At 47.5% G+C, this 14,429-nt stretch overlaps 1 protein-coding gene across 1 annotated transcript in view; it reads right to left on the reverse strand.

Annotated features, from left to right (window-relative positions):
* SLC27A2 (solute carrier family 27 member 2) overlaps window positions 1-14,005 on the reverse strand; it is a 559,749-nt gene extending 545,744 nt beyond the window's left edge. Inside the window, exon 1 of the mRNA XM_069222551.1 lies at window positions 13,092-14,005. Within this exon, the coding sequence (XP_069078652.1) occupies window positions 13,092-13,572 (481 nt within the window). The 5' untranslated portion in view covers window positions 13,573-14,005. The remainder of the gene's footprint in view (window positions 1-13,091) is intronic.
* Window positions 14,006-14,429: the final 424 nt, after the last annotated feature.

Here is a 14,429-nt window from a genome sequence, read left to right on the forward strand (position 1 = left end):
AACCAGAACCTGCATCCTGCCAAAAAGAACTGCCTGGCTGCCCCAAGGACTCACCTGACTGCTTTCTGTGAAGGACTGCGGCCTTACTGCTCTCTGGCTGTGGTGAAGACGTTCTCTCCAGGGGCTTGGATAGAGCTTGCCTCCTGTTCCCTGAAGTTTCAGGACCAAAAAGACTTAGGCCCTCTTTACGACATTGGCGGGCGGCTGAAGCCGCCTGCAAAGATCGGACCGCCGGGCGGCCGTCAATGCAGCCGCACTCCCGCTGCGGCCACCAGGAGATCCCCGCTGGGCCGCAACACAGTGTCGTGTAGGCTCTCATTATCCTAATGAGACTATTGGATTTTTGTGCAGCAAGATCGTTCATTGTGTGGGGGACTAAGTCTGACCCACGGTGAAGGACCCTTGTCGCCCCAAATCCATTTTTTGCTCCAGCTAACTAGCAGTGCCTCATCTCTCCCAAAGGGAAGAGACAATTGGGCAGCCGAGCGCATGACATCTTAGTGCTTCCCAGGGAAGTCATGGTCACTCAGGTCACAACCAGTTCTCTCGTATACAGTGCGGTCTCATATATAAATGACAAAGGCAGTTTGAGTTTTAAAGATTGGTTTAATAAAACGACTGTATTTTAGATAAAGCGTGAGCCGCAATAACCAGAACTATACAACACAGTAGGATTGAAATGGTAACGAGGAGAGTGAAACATAAGAATAAGGCTATCATAGTGCAACTAAATTATGTTCTCTCTAAGTTATATTTTGAGCACAGCCTGTAAACCTCTAAGCCTGCCTTTCAGGTTCCCCCGGGAGGACATCAACCCTCATACCTGAGCAAAAGCCTGTGATCTGGATCAGCATCTGCAACAGGGCAGTCAGCATCTAGTTGTGGGTTCCTGGTCGGAATCTCCCTGTTACGTGTACCAGGACTGGAAAGTGTTTTTATAACTAACACGCCGGTGTTCTAAGAAACGTCCCTACGTAAGGATGTGTACTTTCTACAAACCATAAAGACTAAACTTCTACCACGTCTATCGGCAATGTACCAGACTGTATCCTTGACTGAAGCACAGAGCGAGCAAGAATGTATTGTTTGAGAACACAGTGCTGAAGTAAGCTAAACAGTGTGATAGAATGAAATAAAAACAAGACAGTGAAACTGGTTATTGCAAAATAACAGTGCGAGGTTAAATAAAATGCATCTAGGGCAAAGGCTACATTATAAATGGCTACACTACAACAGAAGCCGGCGGTGTTGCGGCCTTGCGACGGGTGCAGTTGCACCCGTCGCGCTTTTCACTGTCTGCATAGCAGACAGTGAAAAGCTGCACGGGGCCGTGTCAGGGGGCCCCTGCGACTCCCCCTACTACCAGCCTTTTCCTGGCGGTAGGGAGACTCATAATCCCCTGGGCAGCGCTGCAAGCAGCGCTGCCTTGGCAGATTAAAACCGCCAGGGCCATTGTGGCGGGAAACCGCCGGCCCCAGCGGTGTGACCGCGGCGCTTCCACCGCAGTCGTAATGCCCTGGGAAGCACCGCCAGCCTGTTGGCGGTGCTTCCTCTGGAACAGCCCCGGAGGTCTTGGACCACCAGGGTTGGAATGAGGGCCTTAATCTCTTCAAGAAGGACTCCTTGTGTGGCAAAATTTGTCGCACAGCCTGCCAGAAACAATGCACAACCTGCGCCGTGGTGAAAATGTCACCGCACACCGAACCAGAACGACGCAGCCTGACTTTGCAATGAGAAGATCGATGCAGCGCCAGCATAGCAACCAGAAATTCGACACACGGACCATCAAATTGACGCACAGCTGAGCCAGAACGACGCAGCCTGACTTCTGGAGAGGAATCTACGCAGCGCCTGCCATTCAATAGAAAATTCGACGTAACACCCACCGGATGGACGCAGCTCCTGTGACTTCGTCCTGCCAGCGCAGGAAATCCATGCATGGTCCCCGGGGCATCTGAAAACCCCCCAACCCGAAGGGGATCCACGACCGAGCGCTGGAAATCGACGCACAGCCGTCCCTGCATGAAAACTAACGACGCATGGTCATGTACGGCCCAAGAAATCGACGCACACCCCTTTGTTTCAACGCATTTCCTCCTCTGCGGTTCTTTATGGAGATTTTTCAAACAAACCAGGTACTTTGTGCTTGAAAGAGACTTTGTTTGCTTTTAAAAGACTTAAGACACTTGATGTCACTTTTCAGTGATATCTCAACATTTACTTATTGCATCTTTAATCGTTTTGATCTGCATTTATACAGATAAATATTATATATTTTTCTAAACACTGTGTGGTGTATTTTTGTGGTGCTATATTGTGTTATTGTATGATTTATTGCACAAATACTTTACACATTGCCTTCTAAGTTAAGCCTGACTGCTCAGTGCCAAGCTACCAGAGGGTGGGCACAGGATCATTTGGATTGTGTGTGACTTACCCTGACTAGAGTAAGGGTCCTTGCTTGGACAGGGGGTAACCTGACTACCAACCAAAGACCCCATTTCTAACACATGGCAGGGCTCACAGCTACTTTTAGAGGACCTGAGGTCCCTCCCCATTTAAAGGGAACCAGAGCCACCGGTAAATGACTGTCTCGGTTGTCTGTGACTATGACTTTGTGGAAAGTTTTAGGAAGGACCTGCTCTGTGGACACCAGCGGATACCAGTAGTCATGCTGGCTTCTGTGTCCCTCAGAGTCTCTACCCATTGCTCAATGATGGTGACTTACTGCCTGCACATGGAAGTATTGGCAGGCATATGGATGTTTGGCACCATCTCCTTATCTCCCAGGGTCACCTCTGTCTGCTCACCAAAGCTAACTGGGACCACCTACTGCCCAAGTGTTAGGCTTGCCACCCCAGGTGTCTGCCCACCAGTGGGGGCTGTACCCTCTTGGGCCCTTTCGGTGTCTCCTTTGGAGTGCCCATACTTGTAACACTCTTTGCACTGGGGGACAAATCTCCCTGTCGGTTCATCAAAGAATCTCTTCTTGGGTTTGGACTGGGACTGATTACCACTGACTGTTTTCTTGGGAATTATTTTGGAGGCCTTTTGAGAACTCCTTACATTTAGGATTTTCTGCCCTTTCTACCTACTGGTGGGACCCCCTAACCATCCTTTTGAGAGCACCCTCACCCCCCTACCCCCCAAGATGCCTTTTTGAACATTCTGCTGCTGACCCAGAGGTCCACCTCCTCAGCAAGCTTCCTGGGTCAGTCAGCTTGCTGTCCACTAGGTGCTTGTGCAGCTCTGAAGAACAAATATTGAGCATGTACTCCCTCAGAATCAAGCTCTACGGCCCATTGTAATAATTAACTGGCTGCCCCTCACCGAGCCATTCAGCACCTTGTTAGAGTAGAAAAGCACCCAGACTGATTTGGCAGCTTGTGGTTGTCCCTGAACCTCTGGCGATAGTTCTCAAAGATAAGCAGGATGGCTTCATGGGAATATACCTGCTTCTATCCTTCACTTCTAGGGTCACAAGAGTGTCCCTACCCATTAGAGGCATAGTGTACCACAGGACAAAAGTGCTCCTCTGGGATTTTATGTGCTCCCAGGGTCACCTCATAAGCTGAAAATCATTTGTCAACATCATCTCCCACAGATAAGTGGACGCCAGGTTTTTAGGTATACAGACCTTCCTGTCCTCTCCAGACACTGATGTTATGCTGCCATTATTGCTGCTAGAACCTGCCTCTTTTGTCCTCAGATCCAGCTCCTTCAGGAGGCCATTTTCTTCTCCTTGGCCTCCATTCCGGGTATGGCTTCTCTGTCTTCCTGTTCACTATGGGAGGAGACACTGCTTCCTGCAGGGAGTTCTAACTCAGGAGTTGGGTCAACCTCCTACACTGAAAGCTGCATTTCAGGGCTAATGTACAGCATATTCAGTTCATCCTCGTTATCCTCCTCCTCTGTGGTTGTCATCAACTGGTGGTCTTCTCTCCAGGCCCTCAGAGATTTATGTAACTCCATCTTTTTACTGCCCTTCCTTATTTGTAGTCCCCTTTCCTAACAGAACTGTTTAAGCTTTGCCACATTATAACTTTCCAAGTTGGCCAGCTCTCACTCCATTAATGCAGGTATGGTTTCAGACAGTTCAGTAGTAGGAATGAGGGTAGATTTGGAAAATAAAAATAAGCCAATCAGGGAAGATTTGAAAACTCAAAACGGCCTTCATTCATTTAGGTGAGGTGGCATTGTAACCCAAAATTACTGTATGGCACTACACAAACAAGTCCAGATCCTCAGCACTGAACACTACTGTAAGCAATTTGGTTACTGCTGAGGGGGGGGGGGGGATTGGCAGGTGAAACCATTCTCAAGAAGCAACCACAATTCTTCTCAGGGTGAGAAACAAACCCGTAATTAACCTGTGCTCAATCCTTGTGTAGCTTGGCACAGAGCAGTCAGGCTTAATTCTGAGGCAATGTGTAAGTATTTCTACAACATTTCAAACAGTATCACAGTGACAACACACCACAAAAAGGGGCCCACTCCAAAGGTATAAGAATAGAATATGTTTTAATAAGTATAACAGTAGAACTAGAGATATTCAATTATAAAGATTTCAGTAAAAATATCGGCAAAAAGCGCAAAGTGTCAACTGTGGCTATCTGGTCGCACTGAACTATAAGAGTCAGAAGTTCAGGTCAACTGCGATGGAATACAGACTGGCTACAGGGACCAAGTTACGCCTGGTTCGTGGAACTTTACGAGGATCCAGGTCAAAGATGCGTGGTGCAGCCAGAGTGACGTGTCAGTTCCCAGATGCGGCAAAGCTGCAGTGCAAGGTCCTGCGTCATCAGCGATGATCCAGTCAACGAGGTCTCGCAAAGTGAATTACGATATCATCACATTGCGCAGTTGGAGCAATATGTCAGTTCCAAGAGGCTGCACAGGTGCGCTGCAGAGTCCGGAATCATTGTCGAAGTGACCAATGTATTTTCAACATAAAGGACTGCAATGTGAGAACAGCGTGTGCAGGAGTACGATGTGACTTATCAGAGTCAAAGACTGGCGGGGGATTATAAACTAGACCTAAAAGCAGAGCCTGTTGGAAGTACTTATGATTTTGATTACTTCCCACTATTTGGAGACCTCATGCTTTTTAATATGGCCTATATGTGACAACATGAGGTTGTTGTCTTTAATCTGATTCTTGGTTCACCTTTTCAGAGAATTTGTTTGTTGTTTTTACTGGGTCAAGCCTGGGACATGACAACGTTCCAGGAACAGCCTTGAGAAAGTCCAAGGATTGGACAAAACACGTGTCTGGTGAATCATCTGTATTTCATCTTGTGTCTGGCTTTTGGCTGAATGATCTGTATCAGAACTACTATCTATTGTTGTTTGTACCAGGAGGAAGTAAACACACCAATTGACTACAACATTAACGACTGGACTTTGTTAATTGTTAAAGGATTGTTCTATGATCACAAATTTCCTAGAATATGGATTACATTATCTCATGATAGGGTATCAATTTCACAAATCCCAATAGGTTGACATGTATTTTGAGTGCTCCATTGCTGAGCTTTGTATAGTTTTGAGGCTGCTATTGATGAGGGAGACTAGAGCCTGAGTCGAGGATGCGTTGCACAGCAGCAGTTCCAATGGGCAAAGGACTGCGATTTGATGCAGGTCTTTGCGGAGGTTCTGATCCACAGAGCAGCAACGATGCATAAGACCTGCTTTAGGTTGTGCAGCACAGCAGAGGAGATCAGTCTGTTCCACTGGATCCACAGAGGCTGGCAGGGAACTTAGGCCCACTTCCAAGAGTCCCAGACTGGGATGGCTTCACTTGGCAGGTTAGACTCACAAACGGCAGAACCCAGGTGCTGGGTCAAGGTGGTTGAAGCCTTCTGTTTCTGATGCTCAAGTCAGGAGGCCAACCATGTTGCCCTTGGAGTCACTTTAGGGTCCTAGGTTCAACAGATGCAGGCTCACTCCTTCTCACCCAGGGACGAGGTCAGTAGGGCAGCAGTCCTTCAGAGCAGCAGTCCAGCAGAGTGGTAGTCCTTTCAGCAACACAGCAGTCCTCCTTCCTGGCACAATATCCACAGGTCCAGAAGTGTACTGAAGAGATGGTGTCTGAGGCCCAGTATTTATACCCAGTTATACCTTTGAATTGGATTCCTGCCTTTCCTGTCTTGGCTCCACACTAACTACAGTGGGTATGCAATCCTTTTGTGGGGACAGGACATAGCCTATTCAAGTGTATGTAGGCTTATCTCAGCTCCACCCTCCCATCCTGCCTGTCCTGGCCTATCCAGACACACCTAACCTCTCTAATGTTTGTGTCTGTCTCGGAGGAATCCACAAAGCCCAACCATCAGCTACACCGAGTCACGTGACCCAGAGACAGGCTACAGGCTCTAAATGGCTTAGGCAGGAAAATGCAAACTTTCCAAAATTAGGATTTTCAAAATTGTAATTTAAAATCTGACTTCTCCATAAGTTAGGAAGTTTCAATACAATCCAAAGACACCAACATGAACTGGTTACCAGTTCTCATTTGGCAATGACAGGTTATTAAATGTAATAAGGTAACGCCAATGGTATTCTATGGAAAAGGTATGCCTTGCAGTAGTGAAAAACAGATTTGGGAGTGTTTCTCTACCAGCACATACATTTTTTTAAAGTATATGTCCTACTTTTTAATACTCTGCACTCTGCCCTCTGGACTGTCCCGTACCTACCTTAGGGGTGACATTTATGTATTAAAAGGGAAGGTTTGGGCCTTGCTAAAGGTTTATTTTGCCAGGTCAAAATGACAGTTTACAACTGCACACAAAGGGTGCAATGGCAAGCCTGAAACATGCTTAAAGGGCTACTTAAGTAGGTGCCACAATAGGTGCAGCAGGCCCACTAGCAGCATTTAATTTACAGGCCATGGGCACACGTAGTGCACTATGCTGGGGACTTTTAGGTAAATTAAATATGCCAGCTGGGGATAAGCCAATGTTACTATGTTTTAAGGAGGGAGCACATGCACTTTAGAACTGGTTGGCAACAGTAAAGTGTGAAATTTCCGAAAGCCAGCAAAAACTAGATCAGCTAAAAAATAGAGGAGGAAGGCAAAAAGTCTAGGGAAAGAAAACCCTAAGGCTGACATGTCTAACATCTGATTCTTCAATTTTCACCATATACTTAATACACCTCTACCCTTTTCAAACAACTCCGTGAAACCTCTACACAAAAGAACATAATCAAATAAAGAGCAGGTATAAGACAAGACCTGGCAAAATCATTCAGACTGTCAGTATCCTGACATTTTACAACAATATCTTATTGACGAGGTAAAGTTCTCATACAGGTAAAAACTATAATTTCTTACTGAACTTTTGGGAACTGGTGGGGTTTCCAGGTCTGAAAGCCCCCCAATTGTCAAACCTTGTTGCTGCAGCCTGTTGCAGTGTCTGAAGCCGTGGCCTGGAGTGACCCTGGCCGTAGGACAACGTTATCGCCCTGCCTGACCAAACCTTGCTGGACGGCCTGCCGGCAGCTGAAGGCAGTGTCAGTTTCTCGGGTACCCCTTTGTGCTGCCCGAGAGACCAACGATGCCCATTTTGATAACCACAAGATCTCAATTTAGCTGGATTACACCAATAAAGTTAATGGCTTACTGGAATTCAAGGACAAACTATGTTCAATGTACCCCCACTACATGCTCTTGTGCCTGACCCGACAGAGTCCTGTATGGGAGCAAGTCCCACTTCTTCGATACTCCAGAAGATATATGGAGATGATTGGAAGTGTGGCATAAGGTTCCTCAGGAGAGGGTGGGCCCCCGGTCGACTGGGGATGGGAGGGTGCATGCAGCCCAAACTGGAGAGCCCAGGAGGACATTACGTTTGACGGCACATCAACATGCAGAGATGAGAGCCAATCGAGAATTGAGATTCAGGGGGACTGTACCATGGCACTGGTGCCCCAGGCCGCTGTGCCAGTCGTGATGGAGGCAAGACCCTTCTTGGACCTGGGCTCGTACTTAAGTGACTCTGCTACCTGATTTAGTAAAATGTACTCTGTACTGATGTCTTGTTTCTATTTTCCTTACCACGTGTTCTTCCTATATTTTCTACTTCCTTATATTGGCATTGTGGAGGGATGGTCCTGAGGGATGGGGCAGCAAAGGTCATTGTGGTGGGATATTGTGCGTGTTGCATTTGCGACTGTACTTGATGGATGGTATGGGATTCTGCATTTTCTACGGGACTGGGAGTGCCTCTTGTCCATGATACGTGGTAGGCGATGTTTATGGGCATTGGGGTTAGGCTGTGGGTCCGGACAGGATGATACATGATGGCTGTGCAGTATGAGTTATTGTTGTTATATTGTCTGACCGGGTTGGGGGGTGCTGAGAAAGCTGTTTTGGTTGGAACTCATACTCGTTTTGGGGTGCAATGTATTTTTTTTTTTTTTTGCAGTGCAGGTGGCTGGCTGGACTTCTCTCAAATGGATCCATAAAGATGCATGGCTGGGAGGGGGTTGGAATCTGGCATTATCATATCACATGGCTGGGTCTATGAATATCTTGACATGGAATGTTAGGGGTTTGAAGGGCTACTCAAAAAAAGTATAGGGTGCAGTCGTTCCTCCGACGACAGAATACAGATAGCCTATCTGCAAGAAACTCATCTCCAGGGGGATAAATCCCTGAAACTGGGGGAGAAATGGAGGGGGCAATTGTTTTCAACTACTTACTCCTCCTATGCTAGGGGGTGGCCATTTGGATTGCAGCTAGGGTCCCCTTTTGACATATGTATAGCAAGGCAGACGTAGAAGGGTGCGATCTCCTGGTCCGAGGCAAGCTAGATGGTAAGGACATTACATTCTTTAATGTCTATGTGCCAAATGTTGATGACAAATAGTTTTATGATCGTATTCAAAATCTTATAGAAGACAGTGCTGGGACACTGGTAGTCTAGGTGGGGGATTTCAACTGTCTCCTGGATGGGAACTCAGATTGTCACCCACCCAAGCAAGGCCTTCGCAGCGGTAATGCATAACTTGGGGTTCCGTGATAGCTGGCAGGTTCTGCACTAGTTTAGGGTGCCACTATTCGTACTGCAGCTCTTAAGGACTCTCTTTAGTGCCTCAGGCCCTAGGTACCAGGGGTACCATTTACTAGGGACTTACAGAGTTTGCTAACAAGTTTTGCCAATTGGGGAAACAATTGTACAGTTTTAGGACAGAGACCTGGCACTGGGGACCTGTTTGGCAGGAACCCAGTGCACTTTCAGTCGAAATCACATCAGGCAAAAAGTGGGAGTAACCATGTCACCAAGAGGTACATTCCTACAACCACAATCAATCATCGTTTATCTGCAATAAACAAGTTTACCAATGCTGATATAAACGATAGACCTAGCCAAGAGATTGCACTGCACAATCACCAAGAAAACAAAATATGTCATAATTTTATAAGCCATCACCAACTATACACAGAGTGATACCAAAGAAGGTTCAAAGGGCTATATCACTGAAACATCTCTTCAAATCGATCAGTAGCATTTCACATGGAGCTGCCAGGCTATGGGCCTCATTACGAGACTGGAGGGCTCACGGTTGGCCCACCAGCCCCATGAAGAGGAGGCAGAAGGGAGGGGGGGCAGGCAGGATACACACACAGACACTCATTCTTTCAAACATAGACACGCACGCACATCCATTAACAACACTCATACCATTCAGACATGCACGCACGCACCAAACATTCATTTGAAAAGATCGCACACACTCATTCTTTCACACACGCACATCCATTAACAACACTCATAACACTCAAACATGCACGCATGCACCAAACATTCAATTTAAATCATCACACACATATACAGACACACACACTTACCTTCAGCCTCCAGGTCCCAGGAGGGTTGGGACTGCTGCCTTCCCTTACTGGCTGACCTTAGGTCAGCCAATGAGGGAAGGCAGCAGTCCCAGCCTCGTCACAGAGTGGGATGGGGTCAGTGAGACTGCTGACCCCACCGGGCACTTCAGGGCTTAAACCTGAAGCACCCAGGGAGAGTGTCAATTGGTGACGCTTTCCTCGTCACCCAGGGGAGGGCCTCCAGGCACCTTTGCTGAGCCGAGGAGGTCACGCCCATAGGAGCCGTGACCTTCTCAGCCCAGCAAAGTTCAGCTCAGGCAGCCAGGAGTGTGCGCAAATTGTGCATGTCTGCTCCTGGCTGCCTGAGCTGAACATGGAGAGTGTCGGTCAGGCTGACCTTTGTTCAGCCTGACAGACACTCTTCATGAGGGGCAAAAGGTGGGGGGCGTGGCCCCTCCGCCCTAAAGGACGGGTTGCCACTGCCCAGCTGATTACAATGTTTGCACTAGGCTGACCGGCAGAAACCCCTGAAAATTTAGATTTCTGCCGGTCAGCCCAGTGGAAACAGTGCAGTGGCATTGGCCTCAGCTCCTCAGGGAGCCGAGACCAATGCACAGAGGGTTCTCCCAGCACCCTCGAAATACATACTGTCTGCTGAAGCAGACAGTGTGCATTCTGAGGGTGCTAGGCAGGGGGGCACTTGCACTGCCAATGACCTGACGGGGACGCCATCATGGAAAGGCTGGCGGAAAGTGAAGTTGTGATCAGCACTGCAGTGCTGCTTTAAGCACCACTGTGGCTAAGCACGACTTCAACCGCTGCTTACCCATCGGGATCTATGATCCTGGCGGCGGTCAGATAAAATAGTGCCTTAGCTATTACCTTTAGTAGCTAAGATCATATGAAGATCTGGCAACACCTGAGTGCCTTGTTTTCTCAATACTTTTTCTGCCCTTGACCTTGCATTTTCAAGCTTTACACCAGCTCGTGGAATGGACACACTTCTCACTGCAGTTATTGCTGGCATCAGACTGGCACTGGACAATGCCAGTGTCGCTCGCTGCCATTGACCTTTTGAAAGCCATCTAGAGCTTTTAACACTGTTAATCATAAATAGCTAATATACAGACTGTGCAGTTTGGGATTTGTTTCAAAAGCCCTAGACTTGGTCAATTCATTGGTGAACGGTTGAGTTCAAGCCATATTACTTTTTTTCATTCAGTTTAAAACTCTTGCCTATGAAGCGTCTAAGGGCTCTTCACTAATCACTATCCTCTTTAATGCATGCGTGATCACATTAGCCTTTTGTTTTCCTTTCCAATCTCAAACCTATGATAGACAACCTCGTCCTCCTAGGCATCACCATTGTGGATGCTTCTCACACCTTTCATTCTCTTGAGGGCTCAACTGCAGAGAGAACGGCAGCCAATAGACTAGAACAAATAAAAACCGAGGTTCTTTTGTTTGACCCCCATCAGATGTCTGGACCTCGGCTTGGGGGTCTCAGTGATTTGAGGTCCTTGTTTTCTCCCTTTGCTAGCACCCAAACCTAGGTCTTCTTTTACACTCAGCTTTGTCATTTATTCCCCAGATGAACAAGAGGGATTTCAAGGGTTTTCGTCTTCTCAGCAATTACTTTGAAGGCCATTAACTAGATGTCCAAGCTGCCATTCTCTTGATGGCTAAATTATGGTAATGCCACTTAGTTGGGCTTTCCTAGATTTCTTCTGAATAGATTTCATGCCATTCAAAAATCTCCTGCCAGCCTACTCATAGGAATAGGCGAAACTGATCTCAATTATCTCCCTTTTGCAACGGTCCAATCAGTGAAGGTTTCCAAAAGAATTATCTACAAGGAACTATGCATGGTTCTTTGGGCCATTTATGCATTAGGACTGCAGTATCTTTATAGGAGATATTGTTGCGTAGGAAGGGAGCTGTGGGCCCCAGTGTAAGCAATGAAAATGGACCCCACTCTCAGTTAGCTGGCTGGTAAAATTCAGCAATAATTGATTTTCAGTGGGCCCTTCACTCGCCTGTCCCCCGTTGCCACTGCATCTCTGCAACACTGTTAGCTACGTCCCTGAGGGGATTTACTCCCTATACTCTGCCATGCAAACTTCTGCCTAGAAGCTCCCGCTTCAAGAGAGGCGCCGTGGCAGAAACTTCTCTTATTTTGCCGTTATTCGATGGCGTAAGCTTCTTTTGAAAATGCGCCTTATCTTTAATCATTTGTCAAAGCACTTAAAAAAACATTTATTTTCACTCCGAGACATGATCTGGTTAAACTTGGGGTCAAGCGCTAGGTCACCCTGGGGTAACCACATGCTCCACAAATGTATGTATAAATCCTTAAAATAAAAGTTCCAGGATATACGTTTGAAAAAAATAGTACACTTGAAGGATGTTGAAGGCACACAAAACAGCCACAAAGAACCTGTTTTCCATCATAAAAACAATTCATATGCAATGTTAACAATCCTGAATCTATTAACAAAACAGTTTTTTTTCCTGATGCTTCAAACAGACTGTAGGAATTCTACAGCATCCACCACCCCATACTCTTAAAATAAGAACTTTTTAAAAATACTTTAGTGTGTCCAAAAATAATCTAGAGCTTTGTTTTATTCAAAACATATATTGTTTGTTAAGAGGTGCAAAAATGTAGTTTCTAACAGCTCCACACTGCCAATGCACCACGTTCATTAAGAACGGCAGTGCAGACTAAAAATGTGTAACACTTACCATTCAGTAACAATAAATCAAATGTTACAGGGGCCTAAACTCAGACAATGGTTGCCACGGGTCAACTCGTTCATTATGAAGGTGTTTCGTATGTCAAGGTACCTCTGAGTCAGAGGCTTATTCCAGCGTCCTCGGCACTGACAGGCTTGTCTTGTGGCAGTGGCATGACCAGACATGCGTCTGAAACTCCACCGACTAGGCAGAGACTCGAAATAGTGTCTTGGGCCCTGCTGTAAGGAAGGAAATACCCACCCTGGCATAGCCGGGGCTCTTGGAGCCCCTCAATCCACTGGGCTCAGGTACCACTGCACCTGCGGCACCAATAAAACCAACGGCCCAGGCCCGAACCCAGAAAATAGAAACTCACGTCACAGGCATGATGGTGGTGGGCAAATTCAGTACATGACTTACAATACATTATTTTCAATAGGGATAACGTCATACAACGGTGTCAGGGGTGGGGGCTGGGTTTAAGTGGAGATAAGGAGGCTCGCAGGCAGCGTACTCTCACCTGGGTCAGCGATGAGCACTTTGGCACCGCTGCAAGAGAAACAGTGCAGCAAGGATTTAGCGCGGATGTTGTAGTTCAAGCATGCAGCGGCGCAGCCGAGCTTGGCCAGTCCCAGCCAGAGCCACACGTAGGCAGGCCCGTTCGGAATGAAGAGAGCGGCGCAGTCGCCCTGGCGCAGCCCCGCGTGCTCTTGCAGCGCCCGGGCCACTCGGTTGCTCTTGCGGTCCACCTCGGCGTAGGAGAAGGCTTGGTCCTTGTACAGCATGAAGTGCTTGGCTGGGGTCTTGCTCACCTGCTCCAAGAAAACATCTACCAGGGTGCGCGGGGGGTTGCGCGCTGCGCTGCGCCGCATCCAGAGAGCGTAGCGCAAGATGGTGATGAAGGTCAGCAGGTCCTGCAGGAGGAAGGGAAAGAGGTGTCGAAGCAACACAGGCAGGAGCAGCAGGAGGCCAGCCAGCCCCGTGAAGAGCAGAGAGTACATCGTGCCGGCAGGAGTCTGCGAGCAGCCCCGGGCACAAAGGAGCTTACACTCGGCGCAGGAATAACCCTAGTCGGGTTGGGAACTGAACACAAATCTCAGAGCTTAAATTGAGCTAGGGGGATGCGGGCCAACACCTCGATGAATCCTTGCACAGGTAGCAGGAAGCCGGAGGCCACCTGTACAGCACACTACATACAAATAGATTCAGCGCAAGATATGAAAGAGTGAAGAGGCGGGATTAGTCTCTCTGGAGGGTTCATGGTTCAACCACCTAGAAAAAAGCCGGTAAGGGGGAGGGAGCTTACTAACCCCTCTTTAGAAAATGTAACAGAAAACTAGTAATCATGAACTAGACCCACGTCAGGAAAAGACTGCCGACCTCTATCATGTCCAAGAGGACCTGCCCTTTCCCGCAAGCTGTCGGGAAAGGCTTCTGAGGCAGAATGTTTTCACGTAGCGAGTAGGTGTGGCTTCCACACCCAGCCCCGCCAAGGGAACCGCCTCCTCCAGTTCGTTCACCCTAACCCCTGCCAGGTTTGTTTACCACGGGCATTGTTAAACACGAGAGCAGGGCAAGCGAACTTTATTTCAGGTTAGACAGGGATTTACTTAGATATGCCATTAGACAATAACATACACTTGTGGCAGCAGAAAGAGTGCAGGCCTCTACTGTACACAGTACCAGAGAACTGTGTTTGCGGGTGAAAGGTGAATCAATTTACAGCAACAACGCACACGCCTGAGAGGTCGCGGGTTAGGAATCTCAACATTTTGCTGTGAACGTTGTTACAGTATATTTACAAGAAATATTGAATCGTAGTATTTAATGATAGCAGCAATAATAACATCTTTTTCTG

The sequence above is a fragment of the Pleurodeles waltl genome, chromosome 3_1 (assembly GCF_031143425.1).
Source record: "Pleurodeles waltl isolate 20211129_DDA chromosome 3_1, aPleWal1.hap1.20221129, whole genome shotgun sequence".
Taxonomy (NCBI): Eukaryota; Metazoa; Chordata; class Amphibia; order Caudata; family Salamandridae; genus Pleurodeles; species Pleurodeles waltl.